Here is a 25,013-nt window from a genome sequence, read left to right on the forward strand (position 1 = left end):
ATCTAATGTTTTTCTTAGGATTAGTCTGGGGCTGTGGTTTGGAGGAGGAAGACCACAGAGGTAAAGTGCTGTTTGGTGGGGGTGGCACCTAGGTGACTCAGTTGGGTAAGCATCCCACTCTTGATTTTTGCTCAGGTTCTGATCTCTGGTCATGAGAGCGAGCCCTGCATCAGGCTCTGTGCTTGGTACAGAGTCTCCTTGTCCCTCTCCCTCCCTCTCTGTTCCTCTTCCTCTGTCTCTCTCAAAATAAGTAAATAGGACGTGTGTGTGCGCACGCGCGCTGTATTTGTCGCACGCGCGCTGTATTTGTCACGCCCTTCTCAGGGGTCATACTCCCACTGGCGTATATGACCTTGATCGCTGGCTTGAGTTTGTGTTTGTTGGCTGCCACTCTGTGAAGTTACCCGTCCCACCCTCCCATTTCCACACTGTGCTTCTGGGGAGGAAGCCTCTTGGTCGACTGACCAATCCCTGAGAATTGGGGAGTTAGGCTCTTCTTCCTCTAGGGTTTGGTAACAACGTAAATTATTTGGGATTCTTTTACATGGAAGCTTTGTCTCTTCTCCTCATTTATTTATTTAGTTACTTCTTTACATTTGCATGGACTCTTGGCTATTTCTTTTATACTTTAGTTATAATCCAGTACCACTTTGCTTATTTTGTGCTCAAATTGTTCCAGCTCTGCTCACTGGAAGTCCTTCCTATTGGCTCCTGTGCCTCTTGTCACCTGCCCCACACCCCAACAATTATGCTTGTTTGCCTTAGCACTTCCTTAACTTCCTAGGACCATACAATGCCCTGGGCTTATTTGTGCATTTCCTGACCCAGTGCTAGAATGAGCCACTTCTCCGAGGAGCCCTGGTTCTTTTTGTTGGAGAGTAGCGTTGGAGACCGAGATCCGTGGGCTAGATTTGCTTGTTGTGACTAATGTCATTTCTCCTTGGCTCTGTCCTCAGGCGTGGCAGAGGAGACCAGTGTGTGTGTCCTACCACGTCTGTACCCATATCTGTAAATAATTCTATATATGACCATCTCTATCCATATTAAGTCAAAGAGAAGATAGTGTTTTTAGTAACATGAAGCTAGAAGTAACTAAATAACTTAACAATAAGGAACAGCTGCGACTATGCCATGCTGATCCATGATGCAGCTGTTAAAAAGAATGATTTTGAAAACTATGGTAACCTAACACCTTGCATTAGAAAGTAATACAGGTCTCTGTAGAAGTCATACCTGTAAGTGGGGTAATTATGCACACATATGGATAAGAACTTTGAAGAGAACAATGGGATGGCTCATGGTTTATTCTTATTATTAAACTGCTGTGAAGCTAACTTTGCTTCTGCAATAATATTGAAGCAGTGTTCCCGTATGTTCTTGCTTGAGGCTGAAAAAAGTGGATGTATTTAGATCATTCTTACAGAAAGCAATGAGACCTCTGTTCTTACTCTGCTGTGTGAGTGCAGCTCTCTCCTGGGCCCTCCTGAGATAATCATGACCTTGTTTATTCACTCACAGTAGCCATGGGGCAAGCTGCAGAACCGCAGAGTTCTGTGTGGCCAAAGCAGTTTTGCAGAAAGCAACGTGTTAGTGTTTCGAGGCATGCATGTCCACGGTAGCAAGAAGAATCAAAAGTTTAGAATTCTTCTGTCCCTCTGCTCTTTGTACCCCATCGACTAAACACATACCCGCCTATCTCACGGCTTCCGTGGTTTCTGAAGCTATAGATCAGAATTCTGTTAGGAATTTCCAGGGAAATTCTCCTGAAATGCCAAAGGTTACAAATGTTTCCTAGAAGATATTTTTGCTAGTCTTCTCGGATTCACATAGCCATGTCTACGGGGACTGTGACAGGCGAAATAGCCCTGAAGAAGTGTCCTGTTTCACTCAGGCAGGTGTAGGAAGTCAGCTACAAAGATGGCAGATCAAATGCGGCATCCGCCATGGTGGAAGCTGGTGGTCCAGTGATCACAGCCCCTCAATTACAGCCCTGCAAGGGGCGCAGGCAGCCGTCATCAAATAATTACGCCTTTGATTAGTTGCTTTAACTGGTCATCGCCTTTGAAATATGATAGCGCAATTCAAGGTTTTATTAAAAAACTATTTTTTCTGGAATTGTTGAGAAAGAATTTATGTTTAAAAAAAAAAATCCAAAGAAAAGCCTGTGGTGCATTCTCTTGGAGGAGATTGGGAAGAAAAAAATGAAGAAGAAAGGAAAGCAGGGGTGGGAGGTTGGGGGGGGATGAATGTTTCCCATTATCACTCCTTCCCTTGGTAAGCTGCTCAGGCAGCCCGCTGCCCAGCCTCCCCCTCCCTCCCAGTGTAGCTGGCTCTTCTTCTGCCACCCACTTCCCCAAGCCCTGAGCTGGCCTTCAGGGCTGGCCCTCAGAGAGGGGCCGGGAGATGCCGCTGGGACAGAACCCTTGCCCCATCACACTTGCCTGCGTGAACACAGTTGAACCCATCTCACAAAAGGTGTATTCCACACACACATCATTCATCTTGGCAAAACTCATTTGCACCTCATTTTGTCCTAAGTGAGAATTTGGTTTGCTTCTTGTTCCTGTTTGGAATGCCAAGTATCCAGCCCTGTAACACGAAATGCCATTCCCAGACTAACTAGACGTAGAGAAAGCTGGAGACCCAGCACTGTGCATTAGCTCGACAATCATCCAGAGGAGAGTGAAGAGGGGCCCCCTTGTCCATATGATCCTTACAAATCACCCCCACTCTCCCCCCCAGAAAAGCCTTTCCTCCTCAAAATGAATAGCTGCTCCATGAAGACAGGGAAAGAAGTTAATACCATGTACTGACGTGTTTCCACTTTCCCTCTGAGACCGTGCCAAACCCAAGATCTGCACCCAGATTTATCACGAAATTGTGCTCAACTTCAGCTCTTATTTTATTCTAGTCCCTGTTAAAAGTCATCCTCTTGGCATCGTACTGAAATACCCAATTAATTTTGGGTGCCCTTGAACCCTTGCCCTGCAACGCAGTGTGTTTCTAGGCCATGAGGAAAGCCGGCTCTCCACCTAATTGGAACTTCTGGTTTTATGGTGTATCCCGGAGCTTTCGCTTAGTTTTTATTTTCGCTGTTTTCTTGGGTTAATGGTATTTTCTGTGTGCATCTGCATTAACCACTATGCAGAAGCCCTCGGCGGCTTGCCTCTCCTAGCAGCGTTAAAGAAGCCACTGCTACAGAAATTGTATTTACTGTAAAGAAAGCCATTAGGAGTTATTGGAAATTGAATTAAAATTTTATAATTAAGGGTCAGTGACTTAATTTCAGGGTTTTCTTTAGTTGGGTGTTTTATCTTCTGCATTCTGGAGCTCCTGATTAGCTAGCTCCCGTCTTGCTAGAAAGTGGGAACGATGAAGTTCTTTTGCTTCCTGAATGGACGTCCTATATTTGCTTGGCCTCCAGTTTTGTTTAATCCTCTCAAAGGCCTTTTTAATGGACGTTTCAACATGACTACTTCTCAGTGTGGCAGCCTCTAGGAAGCGACCGTTATGTCAAGCCCCTTCACAGCTCAAGGAGTGAGTTCCCAGCGCATAGGAATCTTCGAGGTTGTATCTTGTAGGAAAAAAAAAAAAAAAAAAACCACCGCCTTTTTATAAGAGAACAGAACATTTACAGTCTTGTTGAGCAAATGAACATTTAAGTGGCCAGGACAAAAGAGATCTACAATCTCTAACCTCACAATGAAATCGCCACCAACAAAAGATCACAGGGTGCTGGGCGCGCGAAACTGGAAGTGACACAGAACCCCAGCCAGACCCACAGCTGCCCGTGGGGGCTCCTGGGGGATGCTCTTTATCCAGGGTCCCAGTCCCAGAAAGCTCTGAAGAGCAGAGGCGCTCCCCTCTGCACAAGTGGCATTTATACCAATGCCTCTTTGGAAATAAATAAATACACGTCTGGTGTGGACTGGGAGCGGTGCTGTCTGACAAGGTTATCATTTGGCTTCTGTAAGAGCTACAAGCTTACAGTCCCTCGTATGAATGCAGGGGGTTATTTGTTTCGTTTGGAGACAAGACATTCTTAGAAATGAGTGACATACCTTCTCCGGCCCAGCCCCGTCCTCCGTGTAGGTAAAAAGATCCTATTCGTTCTCATAATTGATTCCGAGGGCTACAGCGTGCCTCATTTAGCCGGCCCTGTTCGGTTCACGCCAGGGATGTAATTCATGAGCACTTGGACATCCAACATGGCTGACAGGGCTTGGACATACAAGCTCACGGCTGCATCATTTTTTAATCAGCTATCTGAGGAATATTTATCTAATCAGCAAAGAACGCTGTCAGAAGGAGACCATAGGTGACATTAATATAAGTCTGTGGTCTCCTGGTACAATGATGGAGGAAGACTTTAGGAGAAAACCCTGCTCGTTTGAGCATGCCAACAGACTGAGGAGTATTTTTATTCCCCGTGTAAAGAGCCAGTCCGAAATTCTCCTGATGGAAATCTGCGTGTGATCAGTTCTCAGCTTTTTGTTCACATGCTGTAGTTTAAAAAAAAAAAATTTTTTTTCTTTGCTTACAGAAACAAAGTAACAAATTTTTCTTTAAAATAAAATTTGTAAGTCCCTCATGATCATCATGTGAACTCCTATGAAAAGGTATAGCTTGCAAAAATCGGAAGATGTGCCATAACTGGGAGTTGTTAACTCTAAATGATTCCAGCTACTCTAACTTAGTAGAAAGCCCTAATTTGCACATTTTCACCCTCGCTCGCTCTCCTTTGAAAAGATTGTGACTGTCTGTTACTAATTATGAGTTGAGTGTATTGTGTCATACCTCATTTTGGACTCCTGGACACAGAATTCATCATTTATAACTATCAGACCTTACCTTAAAGAAATATTCTGTGAACTGAAGTTAGTGCCCGCCTCCCTTCTTTAGATGTAGGACTCAGGATAAGGAGCATTTAAGACCCAGATGAGCTGGGTCACAGCCACCCCACCTGGCAATGTGGTACATGCTCCTAAGGAAGACCAGTCACTCCGAATGTGGATCTCTGTGGGGCAGCTTTCTGGAAGGGCCGTGTTCCTCAACGTCCAGGGCGCATACGCTCATACACTTGTCAGCCTTAGGACTTGGGTATCATAGATCCTGCAGTCACCTCTCTTTATCTTTCTTTGTAATTCGAAGATTACCTTATAAACTCACTCTGCTAATGTGAAATCAGTGCTTCTTCAGTGCTCCTATGCCAGGGGGCTCTTCGTTCATCGTAGGGGGACGATGACAATGCCACTGTTACTAAAAGGCAGGAAGCTTTCTGTCTTAGAGTTCAGAGGATGAGTCCCTACTCTCTTACCATGTCTTTTTAAAAATTTTGATCTTTTCAGCCTTAGGAAACACATTCCAACCTGTATAATGATGAGTTCTACGACCTTCTCTATCACAATTCTTAACCATCAGCCATGTGTCCCACGTACCGCCTCTTGATATGGCATTCATGTAACAATCTGGTATTTGCCATGAGCTCATAGTTCACATTTTGATGCCGTTGTGGGGAGAATGCTGTCCTGTCATTGGCGTCCTTTCCCCAGGCCCTGCTGACTCTTCCTGCTGACCCAAGCTGGAGTTCAGAACGTCCCATTTAATTTGCAGGCTAAACTGAGAAGAGGTCAGTCTTACTATCTACATTCAGGCTGACCGTTAGTTTGCATTACTTCTGAAATTACATGTTGGAGGGTTGTGTGTCCTTTGAGATTTGAATTTGTGTTCTCGACATTCAAGACTGTGCGGGGACATCGTGCTGTTTAAACAGCCATGAGAGGCACTGAAAACCCTTTAGAGAAGAGACTTGCATATCCAGTGAGCCCAGCAGCAGAATGGAAATACCCACAGCAGCTCACACCCTGCCACCCTTCTGTCCAGTAATGTGAGACTCTGACACTAAAACAGTAGTTTTGTGAGAAGGAACACAAGTGACAAAGTAAGTTAGCCTGTGTTTAAGTAGAAGAAACTGTACCCTGAAAATTAAAAAAAAAAAAAAAGAATAGATTTCCTCATAAAATAAAGATAACCCAGAACATTTAGAGATTTGAACTAGTCCACAGGAAGCCCTCAAGTATCGCCAGAGGGCATGGCTGTAGCATGGCTGTGGCATGGCGTGGGGTGGCATGGCACAGGGCGCCCGGCCAGCAGCAGGTGCGCTGCTGTGCTCCTGCATCTGCTCAGGGCAGTGTCTCCATTTCCTTTAGAAGGGAGCGCAGGCAGCAGCAGTGTGCACACCTGGAGATTTTTATCAATGGTAATATGATTGTATTTTCTCTTTGAGAAGCTTCGAAACAAGTGGACCCAGAGCAATCAATGCCCCAGGAGACAAATGCACGGATCAGGACCTTGGTATCCTCCAGAAAAAGTCCATTTGTTTAAGGGGAAGAAAAAGGCATGACATTTTACACATTAAAATTGATTATTTCATCAATAGGTTAATAGAAAATCAGACTGCGAGCTTACTTCCTGCTTCTACATCCGTATGGTAATGGGAGATGGGAGCATGAAAAATGCAGGGTATAAAGCAGGTGAGGGAAGAGGTTTGCGCTGAGCATCCCTCTCTTCCAGAGGGGTGCCCAGCCCAGACTAGGCCTATTTATATGTAAATATTTGAGAAGGAGGTAGGTTTTACACTGAGGAGTGTAGCCTCTTTTGCAATTACTACTTTCTGGAACTTGTGAAACATGGGCCAAGACACCACAGCTTCGTCTGTTGAAATAATTAAACGTACAGTTAATTCTACGAAAGCACCCGCTCTACCTGAGAAGCGGATAAACATTCATTGAACATTTCTAAGGTAAACATCGGAAAACTGACTGGTTTGGTCCAGAAGTTGGGGCATTTGTGCTGCCAGGTGGCATCGGCTAGTTCTCTTTGACAGGTGTGCTCACCCCTGGAACAGACCCCTTCTAGGTAGTTGATAGCCTTGGGGGTGCGGAAACAAGGGGAGCTCCTCCAGGCACACAAGATTACATCCAGACCATCTATTGAGGGAGGTAGTCCGGGTCACCACGACTTTGGAGATTACAGTTCTTGTTAATTGTTGGTTTTCAAGCTGCGAAGTCATTCTGAGGTTTAGTTATGGCTTCCTCTTTTCTCGTTTTAGATCGGGTGACAGCTAAGTTACAGCTCGGTTTTTGTTTTCATCAGGAACACAGAATTTGCGTCCTGAATATACAGTATGTGTTTCAGAGTTGTGCTTGCTTCCTGAAACATCCCTATTTCTTACACGTAGCTTACTTTGCACTCTCCAAATAAGTCCAATACTCACAGAAGTGCTGGAGATTCAGATCCGCGGTGCAGCTACTCGTGAGGACCTGGTCATCACCATGGGTCACGTGCTGGCCACCAGAACTGCATGCACCCTTTGAGATTGAGCTTTGGACCTGACAGCGGGCCAGAAGAGCCCACCTGTCCTAAGTCAGGAATGCAGTGGGGTATGAGGGACTCCCAGCCAGCCTGCCCTGGTCTCGGGTCGGCCTGGTTTCCCACAGTGTGCTGCAGACACCCTGTGGCAATGCAAACACCTGCCTTCCCAGATGAGTGAGCGCTTCTTCCCTACCCACAGTGAATGGTTTTCCAGAAGAGGCCCTACCAGCAGGTCGGACCACTTTATTTTCCTGGCTGTGGCAGTGGAGAGAGAGGGCCGGTCCGGTGTGCTCTACTTTGGGAACTCCTCACAGTTTGTGAACTGGCTCCTCTGAAGGGCTGGCGGGAACCAGTCTCTCTGCCACAGGTGTCTGCTGGCCCGAATGTATGGTTAGTGGGCCGGGGGGTTGGTCAGTTGAGAATGTGTCCCTGGAAAAGAGTGTCTGAGAAGGCTGGGGACCCCTCCCACCTACCTCCCGTACACACTGTTAAATTCATTCTGCATTTCCCTCCCAAACCCAGGATTCTTCTGTGGATAACTCACTATTTGTCTCCCCCCGCCCCCGGGATGCTTTCCTGGGCAAGCTGAGAGCTTGAGGCGCATGCTTTTTTGGGTTTCTTGGAGCTCCATTCAGAGCCTCCAGTAGCCCCCATAGGAAGGAGAAGGGGTTTCACCCTTTGATGACAGCAAGATGCTAGCGGTTTTGCTGGTGCAGGCTACTGTCCAGATCAAAATAGGTGTGGGGAGCGACAGCTTCTCTGTGGTTAGCTCTGGGTGCTGTAGACCTCCCTTCTGCAGCATACATGCGAACTGCTACCCACCAGGGGCTCTTGGTTTGACATGCTCCCAGTGTTTTGCCAGGTGAAAGGGCTAATGGCTGCTAGCATCATAGCTCCTTCAAGAGACACCATCCGTCGCCAAGGAGAAGGCCAGCGTGGCACCATTTGGAGGAGCCACGTGTCCAGCCCAGCAGGGTGAAAAGGATGCACGGACTTCCTTTCCTGGTTGTTTGATTTTGTACAAACCTAAGGATACTGGCTAGCCCATCCCTGCCTGCTCCTGAGCTCTGCAGGGGATGGGGGGGGCAGCAGGGGTGAGTGGGGGGTGTGAGACCCAACGCCCACCTGCCTCCCAGGATGTACCAGCTCAGGGCTGACGTCACAAGCTGCTTTGACATTTCTTTTCTCCCCTTTTCATTTGTTTTCTTTTCCTTTTTGTTTCCTCTCTTTCCCCCCCCTCCCTCCCCTTGCTCTCGGGATGCAGCTAAACGCAAGGCTTGGAAACTAAACCGTGTTGGTAGCCTGCGAAATATTTACAGCAGCAGCAGCACCAACACTGAAGGTAACGCCGCGCGCCGCCCGGAGCCGCATGCCCCCTCGTTGTGTTCGCGGACTCATCCCCGCCGTCTCTCCATCTCCTGTCTGTGTGCCTGGTTTTGCCATTCGTGTTCCTTTCAGCTTACTTAAATTTTGACCTTTCGCTTCAGTCCTAGAGTAGCGATGTTTAAATTACTTCAGAAACCTATTTTCTCCTCTTTTTTCTTTCCCTTTATACATGCGGGCACTCAATGTAATATTTCCCAAGTTATTACAGTTTTTAAAAGTGTGAGTATCAGGTGTAATGATCTGTAGCCAAATACAATAGTGTGCCGTGACATTTAAGTCACAGTCTTAATTTGTTTTGTGGACGCATACTCCATAATGCTCTGTGCGGCTCTAATCCAGAGGCGGCCCGGCCCGGGTCATTTGCATGGGCTGCTGTTGCTTGTAAATTCAGTATATTGTTGTGTTTCTAAAGGTCGTCTGGTGCCAAAGTTCACAAATTGACTTGCGTTGCTTTCTCCACTGGAGACAGCCGCCACTGCTTTTGTATAATAGCAGATTGAATTTTTCCCACCTTCATTTGAACAACACAATTATAAATTGCCTTTTTTTTTATGATTACAAATGTCAAGGGTCAGAATTATTTTGATGCCAGGCAAAGGAAAGCCACCATCCGCCCAAGCGCTTGTGCGGGAGGGTGGTGTACGATGCATACGATGCAAAATAGGTCACAATCCAGCGATCTTGGTATAATAGGGGGACATTTTTTTTCACTTAAGTGCAAGCCAAATGGGTCAAGTAATCGCAAGCTCGTGCCCTAACACTAATTGACTTATTTGGGGATGATTATAACTGTAATATTTTTCTTAATGTCACTGTTTTCTGGGCTGTTGATTTTAGCGATTGCCAAGCAGTGGCATTAAATCTCTTGTAAATTTTAAATTGCACGCTATTTCTGTAAACAAGTCCCTCTCTTCACATCCCGATCATTAACCTTTGCTGATTTATATCACCATCCTCTTTTTCTTCCTTCCACAATTACTCCTGTCTTGCTGCTGAAAGCCCTGCTCTCAGCCAGAAAAAAAAAATGAATCTGGAAAACAAAACTACATTTTCACGATGGCTTGTTAAAGACCTATTTTTTTAATCATAATTTTTTTTCATTCCTCAAGGGGAAATTGTCGTCTGTTAAGGTACCAGTGGGGCTTGACCCCCCCCCTTGGTATCTTCTTTCAAAGCATTCATTCAAGAAAGACAAAATGAGAGGGAAAAATAATAGAATTTTACGAGCAGTCACACACAGTATGATTTTTTGTCTTATTTTTAAGGGCGTTAAATATACTCATTCACTATTTTTTTAGTGTTAGTTTTTCAACTTAGGCTGCATATCATTTCTTTTCCCTGTGTCCTTTTCAGATTTGTTTTTCTTTTGTGTGTGTATGTATTTGTCATGACAAATTAGTTTATTGACTCCTGGCCTTTAAAAAAAAAAAAAAAGCACGTCTGGTTTTCCATGTGGTCATATATAAAGTTGGGGGACAGTGAGGATGTGGACAGACAGTTCCCCCTGGGTCTTGCTCACAGCCCTTCCTGGAGACACTGGTGGCCTGTAGCCCCCGACAGGTGTGGTGATGTGCAGAAGTGGGAGCTTCTCACCTTGACTGACCAGGTAATCTGTGGTGTCTGCCCTGCCTGGCTGTCCTGACTGGGGACGGACAGTGATGTGTGCAGCTCCCAGGAGTCCAAACACCAGATGAGGCTGCATCTCTAGGCCTTCGGTCGACTGCCAGCAGCCGCTGCAGGCAGTCCCGGGGGTACTGGAGTAAATAATGACCACCAAGCCAATCCTCCCTCCCATTTTCTCTCATTTCCATTCGGCGTTGAGTTACATCTGTGAATCTTCAATTAAGTGACATGACTGTTCTTCCTTTACTTTGTTTGGGTTTAAGATTAATTCTGTAAGCACACCATCTCATTTCATACCACTTTTAGTCGTGTTTTCCTGAATTCGTGTAATTATGTAAATTCTCAAAATGCCTTTCTGACCTCCAGTCTTTTGCTTTGTGATGTCATCATATATTCTCTCTCTATAAGATGATCCTTTATGAAAATTCTTACCCTGAACATTCCAAGGTTGGTTGTCACCTGAGGCCTTGAGTGATCTGCTAAATGTACCCTCTCCAGACGGAGTATTTTTTAAACTGGTCTCTTTGTATAATGTATTCAGAGGTACCCTCCAAAACACCAGAAGGAGAGTTGACTCCCAAGATCCCCGGGGAGAGAGTTGGAAACTGAGTTTCAGGAGTTAGGGAAGGGCACGCCCTGTGTGCCAGGCACCATACAAGGAGCGCGTCCACACCTCTGAGCAGGCCTTAGCATGACCTGGGACGGGGCACCCACATCCCCCTTTCCAGATCCAGGGAGTGCAGCTCAGGTGTTTTGGGCTTGCCCGGAGACTCAAGTTGGCGGAAGAAAGGCAGGACTGGAATTTGGACCTGGTAATCCCACTCTAAAACCCTTCTTCTCCTGTGTCCACTCATTCCTAACCCCTGGCCCGCATTATTTCAGCAAATCTACATGGTACCCTGCTGGTAGGTATCCTGTTGGAGACGGGAAATTGGAGTTCTAGAGACAGAATGCATGCCCAGACAGCTCAACTCCAGGACAGACTCCTGGATCCTCATGGAACAGGTCAGTAGATAGATGACGGGAGCAGATAAGACAGATTACCCAGAACTGATGACAGAAATACCCAAATACTAGAAAACAAACAAAAGTGTGCTCTTTTCTACTTTTTTCTGTCCATCAGGGTTAGTTATCTCAGAAACCTAAATGGAAACCTGATGTTTCTGTATATGTATTTTAGACTAATTTTTACATCTCTGTTACTTTATAAAAATTCAACTCTGCCAAGGTTGGTGAAATTTCAGTTCCTTCAACAAGAACGAACTTTCATTTTGCCATCTCAGAGGTTTGTGAAATGGGATGGAAGATCTGTTGATGATGGGATTCTCCAGTTCATTGCTGCCTCCAAGCCCAAGGGAGAACCACGTCCGCATCAGGCAGCTGAAGCCAGACTCGGGAATGTTCAGGTCCGAGGTCAGCATCTTTCAGAGGAAGAATAGAGAGGGCTGAGCAGAAAGTAGGCGCTGTGTCAAGGGGATGTAGAAGGAAGGCCTGTGGGATGTGTGTGAGCAGCAGCACCCCAGAGTAGGGCCACACACAGTCCCTGCGCTGTCTTCCTCCACCCACCCAGAGACAGGTGGGATTATCGTCCCCTGCAAGACGGAAGAGAAGGACTCTTCCAGGACATGATAAAGCATAAATGGGTAAAGGAGAGATGTGTTGGGGCACAAGGGATGTTTCTTGGGGTGCCAGGCCCACCCTCATTTTGTGAGCTGAACAAGCCACTTTGTAGTATAGGTGATGCTCACACCCAGGTCCCAGCCAGGTTCACTATTAGCCTGAGTCCCTGTCTTGGGGTACATTTCTGTGGATCTGGGACTTGCCCAGAGATGGGTCTGTGAAACCTGTTTGCACGGCCTCCCTGCTCCACAGCGGGCCAAACAGAGGGACCCTGAGGTCCCTGGCACGTGGTCACAAACGGGCCCCACATAGAGGGATACAAGCTGTTTGGAGAGCACCAGCCAGCACGGCGGCTTGCCTCGGACCTCCATCTGTGTCCCTCCTGCAGCTGGACGGCCAGGACAGTCCCTGTCCAGCACCTGATGCCCCCGGTCGTGGTGCTGAAATATCTGTCTCCTTCACGTCGAGGCAAACAGATGACCAGCTCATGCTTATGCATGAGCCCCTGAGATAGTGACGGGCTTGCCAGGTCTCAGGTCCCTGTCCTGCACAGGTCTGGGGCAGAGGGAAGGGGGAAGGGCTTGCAGTCAGACAAGGGATGTTGGACGAAGACTCAGGCATGGAGTGAGGGAATATTCATTCCAGAGGAGGCATGGGGTGCCCTGCAGGTTAGTGGAGAGTGAAGCTCGACACGGTGAAGGGTGTCAGGAAAGGCTTCACTGTCTCCGGGATTCAACAGGAGCCACAACGGACTGCAACACTGAGCATTTTCCTGGCATCCTGCCCTGGGATTCCCAGGAAGCCCGAGGGGGAGGCTCATATCCTCCATATTTCCTAAAAAGAGAAACCGAGGTGTGGGGAGGGGCGGTCACATGCCCCCAGAAAGCACCCTGGCAGGTGGCCACTGGGCTGGGCCCTGAGGTCAGAGCCACAGCCTGAACCCGTGGGCTCCATAACAGGTGTTGGGCAGGTGGAGGCTCTAGCAGAGAGGCAGACTCCCTGCAGGGGCTGTGACCTCCATGGACAGCCCTCACCACAGGGAGGGGAACAAGGCTGCTCTGCCGCTGCGGATGTGACCTGTGTGTCCTTTGGTGTCTGCATCCAGCCCTGATCTCCGGGCCGACCCATCACCTGAGGCTGCCTTTGACACCTGGACACAGGGCTTGCCACTGTGAGTCCTTCGGACACCTGCAGCCCCACAGTGTTGCTTGATCGGCGGTTCTGCACACCGCGTATTTTTGAGCAGTGGTGTAGACGGCGCTTATTCAGCCCAAACTCCTGAGCTAGATGGGGTCCAGTTCCAGAGTCTCCGCGGCACCTCAGTCCCCCATCTGCAGGCTGTGGAGACGGCACACTAACATATCCAGAGGAAGGTCACTCAGCGTCTACACCTGCTGCTATTGTCCATGCCTTGTGCCAGAGCACCGCCGGTCCCATCATCAAGGAAAACTCAGAGCTTGAGAAACATGGACATGGCAAGGAGCAGAGATTCAGCAAGAGATGTTTCTGTGAGGGGGAATTTAAAATCAAACCTCGTTTTTTCCAGACCTTGAAAGCTACCCCTCCCCCTTCACTGTCGTCCTCAAAGCAGTCATCAAACACAGAAATTTGGCTTTGGGAGCAGACACGCCTGAGCAGGTCCCAGTTCTGCCACTTCCCAACTGTGGTTATGGTGATTTGCTGGGTCTGTCCTCCCCCTGCCTTGTTTTCTTCCCCCAGAATGAACACAATGAAACCTACTTGGAAGGATGACTGGAGAAGAAATGACTTGACTGCAGAGCGGTCAGGGTGACCACAGGGGTCATGGTGAAATTCTTAGACTTATTTAATAGGCAGATCACTCCAAGAACACAGTCCGTGGAGAGTATCCATAGCACCATTTTCTAGGCCTGTTGAGTGTATTAGTTGAGGGCAGAATCGGCCAAGGTAGACGCTGGTCAGTGATGAATGGCACAGATTAAGAACTCCTGCAGATAAATTAAGATTGGAAACCCTTTCATGGAGACTCCAGAATTGACTTTTAGGGGAGAGAAGTGAGGGTACTTGTCTTTCCAGCCATCGGCTTTTCAATAGGTGACCAAGACACTGCCAACCAACCCCACAGCCAGCAGTAGCTAGGGGCAGCCCCAGGGACAATACAGGGCCCGCCCAGCACAGCAGAGTCCACACACGCCTTCCACCAGGAGATCAGGGACCCTGGAAAGTGACGAACATCAACTAGAATGAGTAATAAATGGTAAATGCGCAGAGCACTGCTTAGGAACCGCATAAATCAAAACAGATACTCTGGGCTCCCTTTCTCTTTCTAAACCAAGAGCTTGGGCCTCAGGCTTTCCTGCAGTGCCTCGGCCATGAGCAGGTGCCATGAAGATGCTCGAACATCTGTCTTCTCCATCCTGAAGTGTCGCAGTTTTGGATCTGCTTATATTTTTTCAGGAGCTTTGTCTTAGGTACTTTCCCTAATTTAAGAAATGCCTGACACCCCATGGCTTTGGAAGCCAAAGCTGATAGAACAGAGTTTCGTGGTGCCCAGCTCTCAGACTGCTCTCCCGGCTCCCTCTAATGTGTTTGGAAAATAAGAGAATCTTCCCATGACAACAGCGGTTAACATCCCTAACTTTGTGACCTCCCCCTGGGGACTCGCTTCTTTGCAGAATTAATTCTGCTCATGTCCTAAATTAAGCCACAGTACAACACCTCTGTTGGACTCTGGGCTAAACAAAGATATTTACCTAATTCAGAGTTTGCAAAAATATTTACCTAAATACCACTAACTGAGTGTGTTCATAATGAGCAGAAATAATGGTGTTTTTTTTTTCTCTTCTGCTTAAAATTAATTTCTGGAACACGAGGAGGGAGTGTTTTTCTATGTTTTATTTAGTGGCCATAGGTCTTGGTTCTGCACAACCCTAGACCCTATTCTTTAGGCTTTCCTTCACATTTATTGTGTCCTATGAAATGGGAGAAATACTGAAAATAAATAGAAACTGGCTTTTTATATGATGGTGGGTTTGGCTGAAACCTTAAACACATGTGGTTTTCGTAATGAAGTAAAAGATCTAGACCACATGCCTATGTGATATATGCTTTGAAAGCAGAAATATGTTAGTATTTTACAAAATGCATGGCTCACAAAATTAACATAAAAGCCTGGGGCTGTGTACAACATAACCACAAGTGATCTCACTGTAGATTGTGGTAGACCTGAAGAGGGGGCAGAACGGCAAATGCATCCCCTCCCTGTTTCCAACTTGAACCAGCTGACAATGGCTGTGTGCAGAGTTGCGTTAGGAAGGATTCTGAGGCTGCATCAGGCTCTTCAGGATTCCTTATGGATGTCTTTCCTGGCAAAAGAAAGGGAGGGACAGCACGCCTCTGTCATCCCAGGCCAGCCTCCGTGCCTCCCTCATGCTTGAAGCTGAGATCAAAGGGTGGGATGGGCTCCCAGTTGGCAGGTGGCAGAGCAGGAAGGGCAGGAGAGAGAAGCTCGTTCCCGGAGAGGACCACAAAATAGGAAGGACGTGAAGAAAAGACAATGTGGAGTTTAAGGCAAAAACTGGGAGAAACCGATTGCTATGCTCACTTGGTAATGAGAAAAAAAATAAAATGAGCCAAACGTTGAAGTGACTATTAACCTGTTAATCCAGGTACTGTGATAGATCCTAAAACAAAAGTCCTGATTCTTGATCAACAGAAGTCTGGAGTGGAGAAGACCGCTGTTTGACTGCGGGTCTTGGCTATTTCATGGTCAGATCACTTTTAAATGGTGAGCAGCTGGGAACCCTCAGGTTCCATGGATCCTGGACTCCTCCCTTGGCCACCTATTCAAGGAGACCTGTCCCTCGGTGCAGAGCAGCTGATCCCTGCAGAGTTGAGAGAACACATTCTCATCATGGGTTTGTCATGACCTATGTCAGGAAGGACGCTTAGCCTCATGGATAGCGCTGAGCATGGGGGGCTGGGTTCCAGCTTAGTAGAGGCGCTCAGGAGAATGGACTCAGGTGCCCCATCCTGCCAGTGAAGACAGCGACAGACATGCTGAGCCCTAAACTCAGAAGAGGTGTCCTTGCTCGTGTCAAACCTGCATCTCACAGTTTGAAGCAGTTGTGTGTCCCCTGAGTATAGGGGACCCAGTCGCCTAGGCCTTTGCAAGAACACAGTACAGTTGCTCTGTTGCTCAGACCTACCACTGGAGACAGGCTCGCATCTGTCTGGCTCTTCTCCCCTTCCACCCGCTCGCCCAAAACGCACCCCTGGTCCAGGCGGTCTCCTGTTGGAAACAGCTTCCAAATGTAGAACAGTTGCAGCTGCTCTAAGTCCTTTAACCCTTTGTCTGCTAGGAGTCCACAAAAATAATTGATGACTGATTGGCCCATTAACCTTTAAAAAAAAAAAAGTTTGACAGCCCAGACTTGTGTAATGAGGAGGGATTCCTCGTGAAATCAGTCTGATGGCTGAGTTGCTTGCCCCTGAGGAGGCAAAATTAGCCCCACGGGGCCTCGTCTGCATAGAAACTGGACGCAATTAGTGTAATATCCGGTGTTATTAATGTCGTTTGGAATAATTGGGCAGGTTGATTTCGACAGGTTCATGGCGCTAAAATACTATTATAGTGGACCTCTCCGCAGCTAACTGTTAAACACAGAAAACTGTTCAAATCCCTGCGAGCCCAATCACAAAACTTTATTTAGCAGCTCAGCCCTGGAATGTCACGTCGCGAGACAACACAGTTCTTCATCCCCAGCAGCGGATATACGGGACTCTGATATCCCTGCCCAGGGGCCGCGGACTGAGGATTGCTGGTGACGCGTGCATCTGACACGGAGAAGCCCACTCGTGACGTCCGCGCCAGCAGGCCTTCTGGCAACCTGAGTTCTATTTCTACAGGATGAATTAAATATAAGCCGCTGTAGTTGTCATGAGGAGTCAGTTTGTATTAGTGAAAGGAATAATAGCAAGTGTATGTTCCCAGGGTCCACGTGCAACTCTTCACATTTTAAATGAGGGTGACAGTGAAGAGTAATGTTCAGTCTGTCTTTCTGACTGATTGGCCTCACACTGCCAATTACTGTTTTTATCATTTTTTATCTAGTTGCATATAACTAAAATATCACCGTGCCACTTCATTATGTGATGGAATCCTGCTCGTCCATCGGTGATTTGAATAAGGCCATATCGCCAGATAGAAATTCATTTCAGGCCATGAGGAGGAACGTGTTCATGTTCATCCATATAGAAGAAGGGAAAATGTCCAAAAATATGCTATTAATGAGTGTAAACAGTCACTGCTATTAAGCAAGGATTAAATCGAGAGATTTACTAGGCATTGACCCTAGTAGGATGGCTGGTTAATGTGTTGGTGTCTCCCACCAGAGCCAAGTCTTCTGTCCCCAGGATGAATCAGGATTGAGTTTGGAAAAAGGTGGCTACAGCTGGCTAGAGGGGAACCTGGAGGGCATCCGGCGCATCCCATCACTCTGCTGGTCGGCAGCCGTCTTACCTCCCCCAGGTGGGGTGGGGGTGGGCCTCAATGTGGAGGGGCCAAGGCATCTGCATCTGTGGGACATATCTCGACAGGTCCCCAGTAAGAGAGGAAGGAGATCTGTGTCCCCAGCCCAGTTATGAAAACTTGGAGAAGGAAACTTGACACACGTGCTACCCACCCCCAGAACAGAGCACAGCAGCCAAGACTCTTACATGCTCTGATGATCCTGGTATAGATGGAACTGTCCCTCCTCCTGGTGCTAACTGATCACTGACGATGGCAGCTGGACAGTCCCCAGCTTATGGCTGACACACCCAGGGCATCACGTCCCAGGAGCCGTGACAACAGCTGGGCGGATGTGTGTCATCCCATCCCCTGGCATTCTCCGACGGGACAAGCTTAAAAGAATCGACGCTAGTGACAAGCTGAGTAGAGATTTGGGGGAAACTCCTTTTAAAAGTCGGCACACCTTCCTCGTCTGACATAGGTGACAAGGAAAAGTAGCAGAAAGGTCACTGGGAAGAGAGGAGACCCTTCGAGCTCCCACTGGACACCCGCCAAGAGTTCTTTCCTTTAAATGTTTGTTTTCAAAAAACAAAGAGCACTACTAGCCACTTTAAAGAAAGAAGAATAATTAAAGGTAATGAGATGATGGCGATAAGGTCTTGGTATTTTTCCTGACACACAACTAGACCCCAACAGTACCGCAGTTTATATTTATTATTCCGCGCAGTTTCGCAGTTTCGTTGCAAAGAAACAAAGTATCCCTTCATGGAAATTATACATAGCGTGATTAAAAATGCAATTCCTCCGTAATCCTTGTTCTTATTTTGTTTTAATCTAGGGAGGCAGAGAAAAGCCAAATGGCAGATATAATTCAGTTCTGAAATTCTATCTGTATCTCTGTTAACATATTACCCCACCACCACCACCAAAAATAAAACCACATAAAGACATTAGTATCTGGGAAAGTATGTAATGCCGTAAGCATCAGCTGGGACCCCTGTGAGGACAGCAAGTAGACTCCTTATTTGGAGTCTCAACCCCTTATTTGGGGAGCGAAGCATCCCCGCTGCCCAGCTCCTTATAAAGACATCTTCACCAGGGCCCAGAATCCAAAAGAAGGCTCAGAGAGTCACCCCCACTGGCGGTGCCTCTTTCCTGGGACAGTACCAGAGTTCCATCCACCTTCTCCACGTGAGCTGGACCCCTCTCCTCCAACTAGCCCCAAGGTTTCTGTTGGCAGTCCAGCAAGGAGCCCCATCAGTGTGGCCCACCAGGCAAAGGCCGGCCCAGCGCCAAAGGCAGCAGCATCTGTCGGGAGCTGTTGCTGGGACCATATGGGCAAGACTGGAGGGCCCATCTTCTGCCACATCAAGGGCCAGCAGTTGAGGTGAAAGAGAAAACTTCCCCCAAAGACGCTTTGTCAGTGTTTGACAGCATATTGAGCTTCGGCTTAGAGTGAGTCCCATCGGGGACCATTCCTGACGCTCCCACCTGTCCTGTGACGGCTGGGCCTCTGTGCATGCTTCGAGACACCTTAGAAACAGCACGTACACACAGATGTCATAGTGACCACACTTACTGTGACACCACACTTTGTCCTCATTTGTGGCTTCTTTATTTCTGTGACTGTGTGCCTTTCCGGGTTGGCAGTCACCCCCAGGCCTTCCCCTGGGCAAAGCACATGTCCCAGATGAATTGGAGTCTTGAGCGTTTGCAACCAGTGGTTCTTCGTTGGGTCATGAAACTTGTGCTTTCCAGGGTTGTTGGGGTGACCCTTGTTTTCTAGACACTCTGGTAACCTTGCCAGTCTCACATCTCTCCTCGAGAACCCGTGTCTGCCAGGCTGAGTCACAAGATGTCTTGCATCCATTTGCTCTGTGCTTTGCTGATTCTTATTGGTGTTTCATTACAATTAGCAGACCCAGCGAGGGTCTCAGCTCCCAGGAGACGAGGCGTGAAACCCTCTCTGGCCGCTTGCATACTCTGGTTTGTCCATCACCTCGAAATACAGGGTGGGCTCTGCCCTTCACCACCTGTTAGCAGTGACTGCAAGTTCCAGTGATCCTTTGTGTAGTTACTTTAACAACGAAGTCAAATTGGCTATTCACGGTTCTTCGTATCCTCCCTATCACAGATGGAAGGAAATATATATTTGTAAACAGATATATTTACATATGATTTGGTTTTTTCTAATGTACAGAAATGCAACTAATATTTCTTTAAATTGGTCTTACATACCATCTGTTTACTAACGGTTGTTCTTATTTTTCATAAATCTAAATTACTTGTGGTTTCCTGTGTAAACAGTCCTGCAATCCATGACTTTTTTTCTTTCCAGTGTTAAGATCTTCTATTCTCTGGTATATCTTGGCCCCAGGGTTGAACAAATGCTGTTACAGTGAGCATCTTTGCTTTGAGTATCCTTTAACTATAGGAAGTGATTGCTTCTGTTCATCATTAAGAATAATGATGCTATGGGTTTGATAGGTACTTTTTGTTCAACTAACGGGGTTCCCTTCTAGTCCTGGTTTGATTATAGATTTTGGTCATATATCTTTTTCTTATTTAAGTGTTTCCCCCTTCTGATTTGGAAGGTGCATCTTTTACTTCTTTTTTTGTAGAGGCTGACCCTGGTACTCTATCATGTGTGCCTAATGCTCGTCCTTCACCCCCTTACAGATGAGTATGCCGCCCGATAACACATTGGTTCCAGTGTCCTCTCCCTGCCAGCCTGTCTGGGTACTTTGAAATGAGACTTTATTCTCAGAAGTAGTGTCTGACACAGTTTTTGCTTAGATGCATCTACATCTCTATCTGTTCAGCTGTTCACCAGTCCTTCCCTGGCGCCGGCTTGTTTTCTAGACACTTCTGAAGCGTATTTGTTAGCAACTCCTTCAGCGAGTCTTGGTAATAGACTCTTTCTACTGTTTTTCTTTTTTCCACATAAAATATGTTCCACTCTTCTTCTTCAGAGAAGGTTTTCCGGGCTCCCACGCCTTGACCAACTTTATTTTCTTCCAGGACTCGAGGGTATTATCCCTCTGTCTTGCAATTTTGGTTGTTGCTCTTGAGATAATCCGTCCTTCATTCCGCTGCCATTTTTTTAAGAGCGGTCTGCCTTTTCTTGCTTTGTGTTATTATGGACGCTTTTTTGTCTTTAGTTTTCCATGGTTTCGTAAGCTTCTGGTGTGGTTTTTCATGGCTGCGATCCTTCCTGGTTGATGCTGTTTTCCTGGGTTTAGAGCCCCCTATCATTCACAGTCCCGTGAGGCACCCACCATTTACCCAGTGGTCAGGTATGCATCCCACCTTCCACATGCCCTGTCATTTCTGTTCCACAGCGGCCTCACTGTGTCCTCTGTTCGTCCCTCTGTCATCCGGCTCTTCACTCCCCCACCCCACCCCCTTGCAGCTCCTCCTTCATCCTGTCCTGGGAGGGTTTTGTTAACATTTATCATTTGCATTTCCAAAAGAACTATCCTTTTTTCTGATCTGCCTGATCAATTTTCATGGTCTCCTTTTGCCTGAAAATTTAGGGTTCCATTTTTTGTGTTTATACATTTCAAGCATAGTTACTTTAAATTAGGTATCTGTAATCCTTTGGATCTAAATTTACTGTCCTGTTTCCTTTGTGTTTAGTGTCTTTGGTATTGAGTTCACACGTGGTCAGCCTTTGTGGAATGCTCTCCTTGCAAGGAGATGCCAGGAGCCAAGAGGCTCTACAGAGACAGGGCCCATGTCCCCTTCCCATCCTGATTGCTTGGCGGGGGGGGGGGGGGGGGGGGGGTCACTCGAGGTTCTCTCTCCCACCTTATTATGACCACCTTGTTTGTCATGCCACCAAAGGTGTTTGCCCCTTAGGGTGGTGCTTACTTATAGGCATTTAGCTCTCAGTGCTCACTGTTCTGGTGTCTGAATTCCTGGGGCCTTGGGGAGGGGGAGAGAGGGTAAGCTGGGAGATTGGGCCATCAGTATGATAACAAGTACGTTTTTTGCAGAAGCCCTGCACATGTCTGTCCACCACATTGCAGGGCAGTATGGTTAGCAGAGTGTGTGGAAGCCATGCCCAGGCTGGTGCTCCCCTGGGAGGAGTGTGGCACACAGTCATCACATGGTAAACTCCAAGTAGTTGGAGTAGTTGGGCCAGAAGTAGGGGATGCAGAGAACCCTACAGAGCAGGGAGTTCAGTAAACAATGCTGTAACTAATGAGATGGCCGTGGGAAGAGAGGAGAAGTGGGATCTGGGTGATTTTGAAGGGTTATGGCAGCTTGGTTTCATGCATGGTAATTTGATGTGAGGACAAAATATTTAAAGAGTATCTGTGGGCATTTTTTAAATTCCACAAATCATTGGATCTGGGGGTCAGAGCTACAGATCTGAGAATTGTCCGCATATATCAGAAGTGACTGTCTACGTTTTGGAAGGAAATGAACCCTCAGAAGTGGTGAGGGGGTGGGGAAGCCATGAACTAAACCTGGGGTATATATTCACCGGTGGTCAGCAAAGGAGGGCCAGGGAGGAGAAGAAGCTGTAATTTATAAGCTGGAAAGAAAACCCTGAGCCTGGCAAAGCAATGGCCAGCGTGCTGAGCTGCACGCCCCCCTCCCCAAGGCAGACATTGCTAGTTGAGTGTAGTACTCATTCTCCAGAAGCCTGAAGCCAGCCATGGGACCCTCCACACAGAGGCCTGGCGGCTGCTCAAACCCATCTGTTACAAAAAAGTTGAAAAACTGTCCTATGTCCCTCCCGTAGCGAGTAGAAAGGGCCTACAGGTCATCCCTGAGAAGCTGAATTTTCTCCAGGCTCCCTCTGAAGAGGACACACAACAGGGGATTAACTTCTCAAGGGTATGACGTCCCAAAGTTGGCCGTTCATCTGCAGGTAGCTCGACAGGGAGAGAATCTTCTGCAAGTACAGATAGGAATGTTGGGTGGTATAGAATATGCTAGAAAAGGAAACTCGTGTCCAGTATAAGTAGCTGGAGAAGACAAGTGGTGGGATTGACTTTGGAAGTGATGGAGAAGCCCCAGAGGAGATGTAGCTAGAGTTCCGTTTGGAGATTTGCAAGAAGTGAAGTCTGACGTTCCTGTTAATGCTTAACTATGTTTATTCCCACAAGTAGATTTGGCATACACAGGTAAGTTCTGTTTACATAATTAATAGGACAAAGCCAGACTCCACTCCAGCAGTTGAATCTGAAAGTCTGGTCTTTGCACGAGCTATGACGGATGTTTCAGTGGAGAATTCTCCATAATAGCCAGAACAAAACAAAAAGTATTAGTGTCCCTGTGCCACAGACCCCCATCAGTGTGTGCCCCTGCGCCAGGGACCCCATCAGTATGTGCCCCTGCGCCACAGGCCCCATCAGTGTTCTCACTGCTTTGTGCTGAATCATCTGAGGTTATGCGTGCACTGGTGCCCCCTAGACGATCTCTCCTGTGTGCCTGAACCCTTGTCCCCCTTGCAGACCCCAGCAGTCATACACCTGAGCTGTCATCAGTGGAAAGCAAGCTCAGTTCTTTCCCTTAGTTCCAGGGGAGGTAGCCAGTGATTCTGGCTAGAAAGCTTTGTGGCAGACCAGTGATGCATAAATTTAACTGAGAAACTAATGGTTATAATAATCATTTTCCCCTGAGAGGTTCAAAAATTCCTGATCAGGGGGAACTTTTGTGGTGCATTTGAATTTCACAGATTAAGACAAGTGTGAGCCTATTGGGTAGATGTAATCAACAGTTGTCACATTGTACCGTGAATTAGCAAGTTTTTCCCAGTGGCCTATGGCTTAAGTTGTTCTTTCTTATCTCTCCTACCAGTTCACTGGGGTGCTTTTGCATAAAGTACATGAATTCAGGGTACTATCTTACAGAATTCAGTGTAGAAGAGATTGTAATTTATAGTGTTAGGACATTAAACCCTGTGGATCAGGAAGTTAGACCTAAAAGAATCCACAGATATAGTATCTCAGCTAATAATTGCAAAGTACAGTTGTGGGTCAGTCATGGGAGACCTATTTGAAAGTCACATCGAGGTTTTGGGTTTGTTGTTGTTGTTGTTTTAAGATTTTAGTTACTCATTTAGAGAGAGGGAGAGGCAGAGAGAGAATCCCAAACAGACTCCACACTGAGCCAGGCCTGACATGGGGCTCGATCCCAGGACCCCGAGATCATGACCCCAGCCCAAATGAAGAGTTGGACACTCAGCTGACTGAGCCACCCAAGCGCCCCCACAGCTAGTTTTTAAGATGAAAATCCCAACAAGGCCGTAAGTGTCCAAGGGCATCCCGGGGTGGAGGGGGAACAGACCCCCTGCCTTCCTCCCTTCCCCCCGCCCCCATTCCATAGCAGATGCACTTCTCTCTTCTGTGTAAACACAGGGGTCATTTGTTCTCCAGCTCAAGAGCACAGTAGCTTGGGGTAGAATTTCTGATGCCCCCTCACTTCTGAACTCTTAATCACCGTCTCTCCAGAACTCAAGTCAGAGAGAGTCAGGAAGTGTGGCATGCTCACGTACCCTGCAGGCAAGCATAAGACACCCCCCACCCAGACCCCTGCGTCCCACAATGCCTTCCAGAGGCCCTGCCATTGCCCTTGCCCCTGCCCCTGAAGGGACATACCCTTCAGTCCTTTCCCCAAGCTCTGCCAGTTTTCTCCACAGGAAGCCCAGTTTGGGGCCCCTTTTGGTGGGAGGGCCTTCAGTTCATTCAGCCAGGGCCACGCCTGACCTGTACTCAGCATCTGCATCCCACAATGCACTGCATCACAGGAGCTTTGAACAATGCCAGGATTGTCATAGACCTTTGAGAAGCCGGTGGGAGCACTGGACCCTCTTGTCAGACAGACGTCAGTCGCGTTACCTGAGACCAGGTGCATTTGTAGAAGGCCTTCAGCAGTGGTTTGGCCCGTGGACATACCCACCTGCCCTCCTTCCAGTGCTATTCATAGTTGGTTCCAGCTCCCCGGGGGACTAAGTTCTAAAATAGTAACTTTACATGGAGCACAATACCGTTACCATCAGAATGCATATAGATGCTGTGTAAACGTGGCGTAGCCTTGTTTCCAAGGCAGTTTGAGCTCCTTTAGGGAAGTGGTTGCCCAGAGCTGGCTGTGCATTAAGAATGTTCCCGTTCCTGGGATCAGATGGGAGGAGTCCGTCCACCACAGTGGCCGAGGCTGCTCCTCTCCTGAGACAGGGAAGCAGAGAAGGACATGATGTGCAGGATAGCCTCCTTGTCTCAGGGCTGAGGGATTCCGCGAAGGCAGGGCTCTGGGAGAAAAGCCTGGAGAAGGGCAGGACTGACCTGCACAGCAGGGAGCTGGGCAAAGATCAGGGGCTGGAGGTCAGGGGCTGGGAGGGCTGCTCCGGAGCGGAGAGTTTGAAAGATCGGGGCTTGGTGCGGTAGATCTGCCTACATGCAGGTGACAGTGGTCACCTAGGCAGTGGTCTGCTCGGCAGGTCTCAGTGGTTCTCAGTATGACTAACAGCTGCTCACGGGGCGATTGTAACACAGCTGCTTCACAG

General features: G+C 47.6%; 1 protein-coding gene across 8 annotated transcripts in view; it reads left to right on the forward strand.

Moving 5' to 3' along the window:
* The window catches only part of AGAP1 (ArfGAP with GTPase domain, ankyrin repeat and PH domain 1), a 517,259-nt gene that overhangs the window by 412,548 nt on the left and 79,698 nt on the right, over positions 1-25,013 (forward strand). For 5 of the 8 annotated variants that reach the window (XM_046018363.1, XM_046018364.1, XM_046018362.1 and 2 more), the window contains one exon: positions 8,639-8,716. The exons of the other annotated variants lie outside the window; for them this stretch is intronic. In XM_046018363.1, coding sequence (XP_045874319.1) covers positions 8,639-8,716 — 78 coding nt within the window. The remainder of the gene's footprint in view (positions 1-8,638; positions 8,717-25,013) is intronic. 8 annotated transcript variants of the gene reach the window in all.

Source organism: Meles meles, chromosome 9 (assembly GCF_922984935.1).
Source record: "Meles meles chromosome 9, mMelMel3.1 paternal haplotype, whole genome shotgun sequence".
NCBI lineage: Eukaryota > Metazoa > Chordata > Mammalia > Carnivora > Mustelidae > Meles > Meles meles.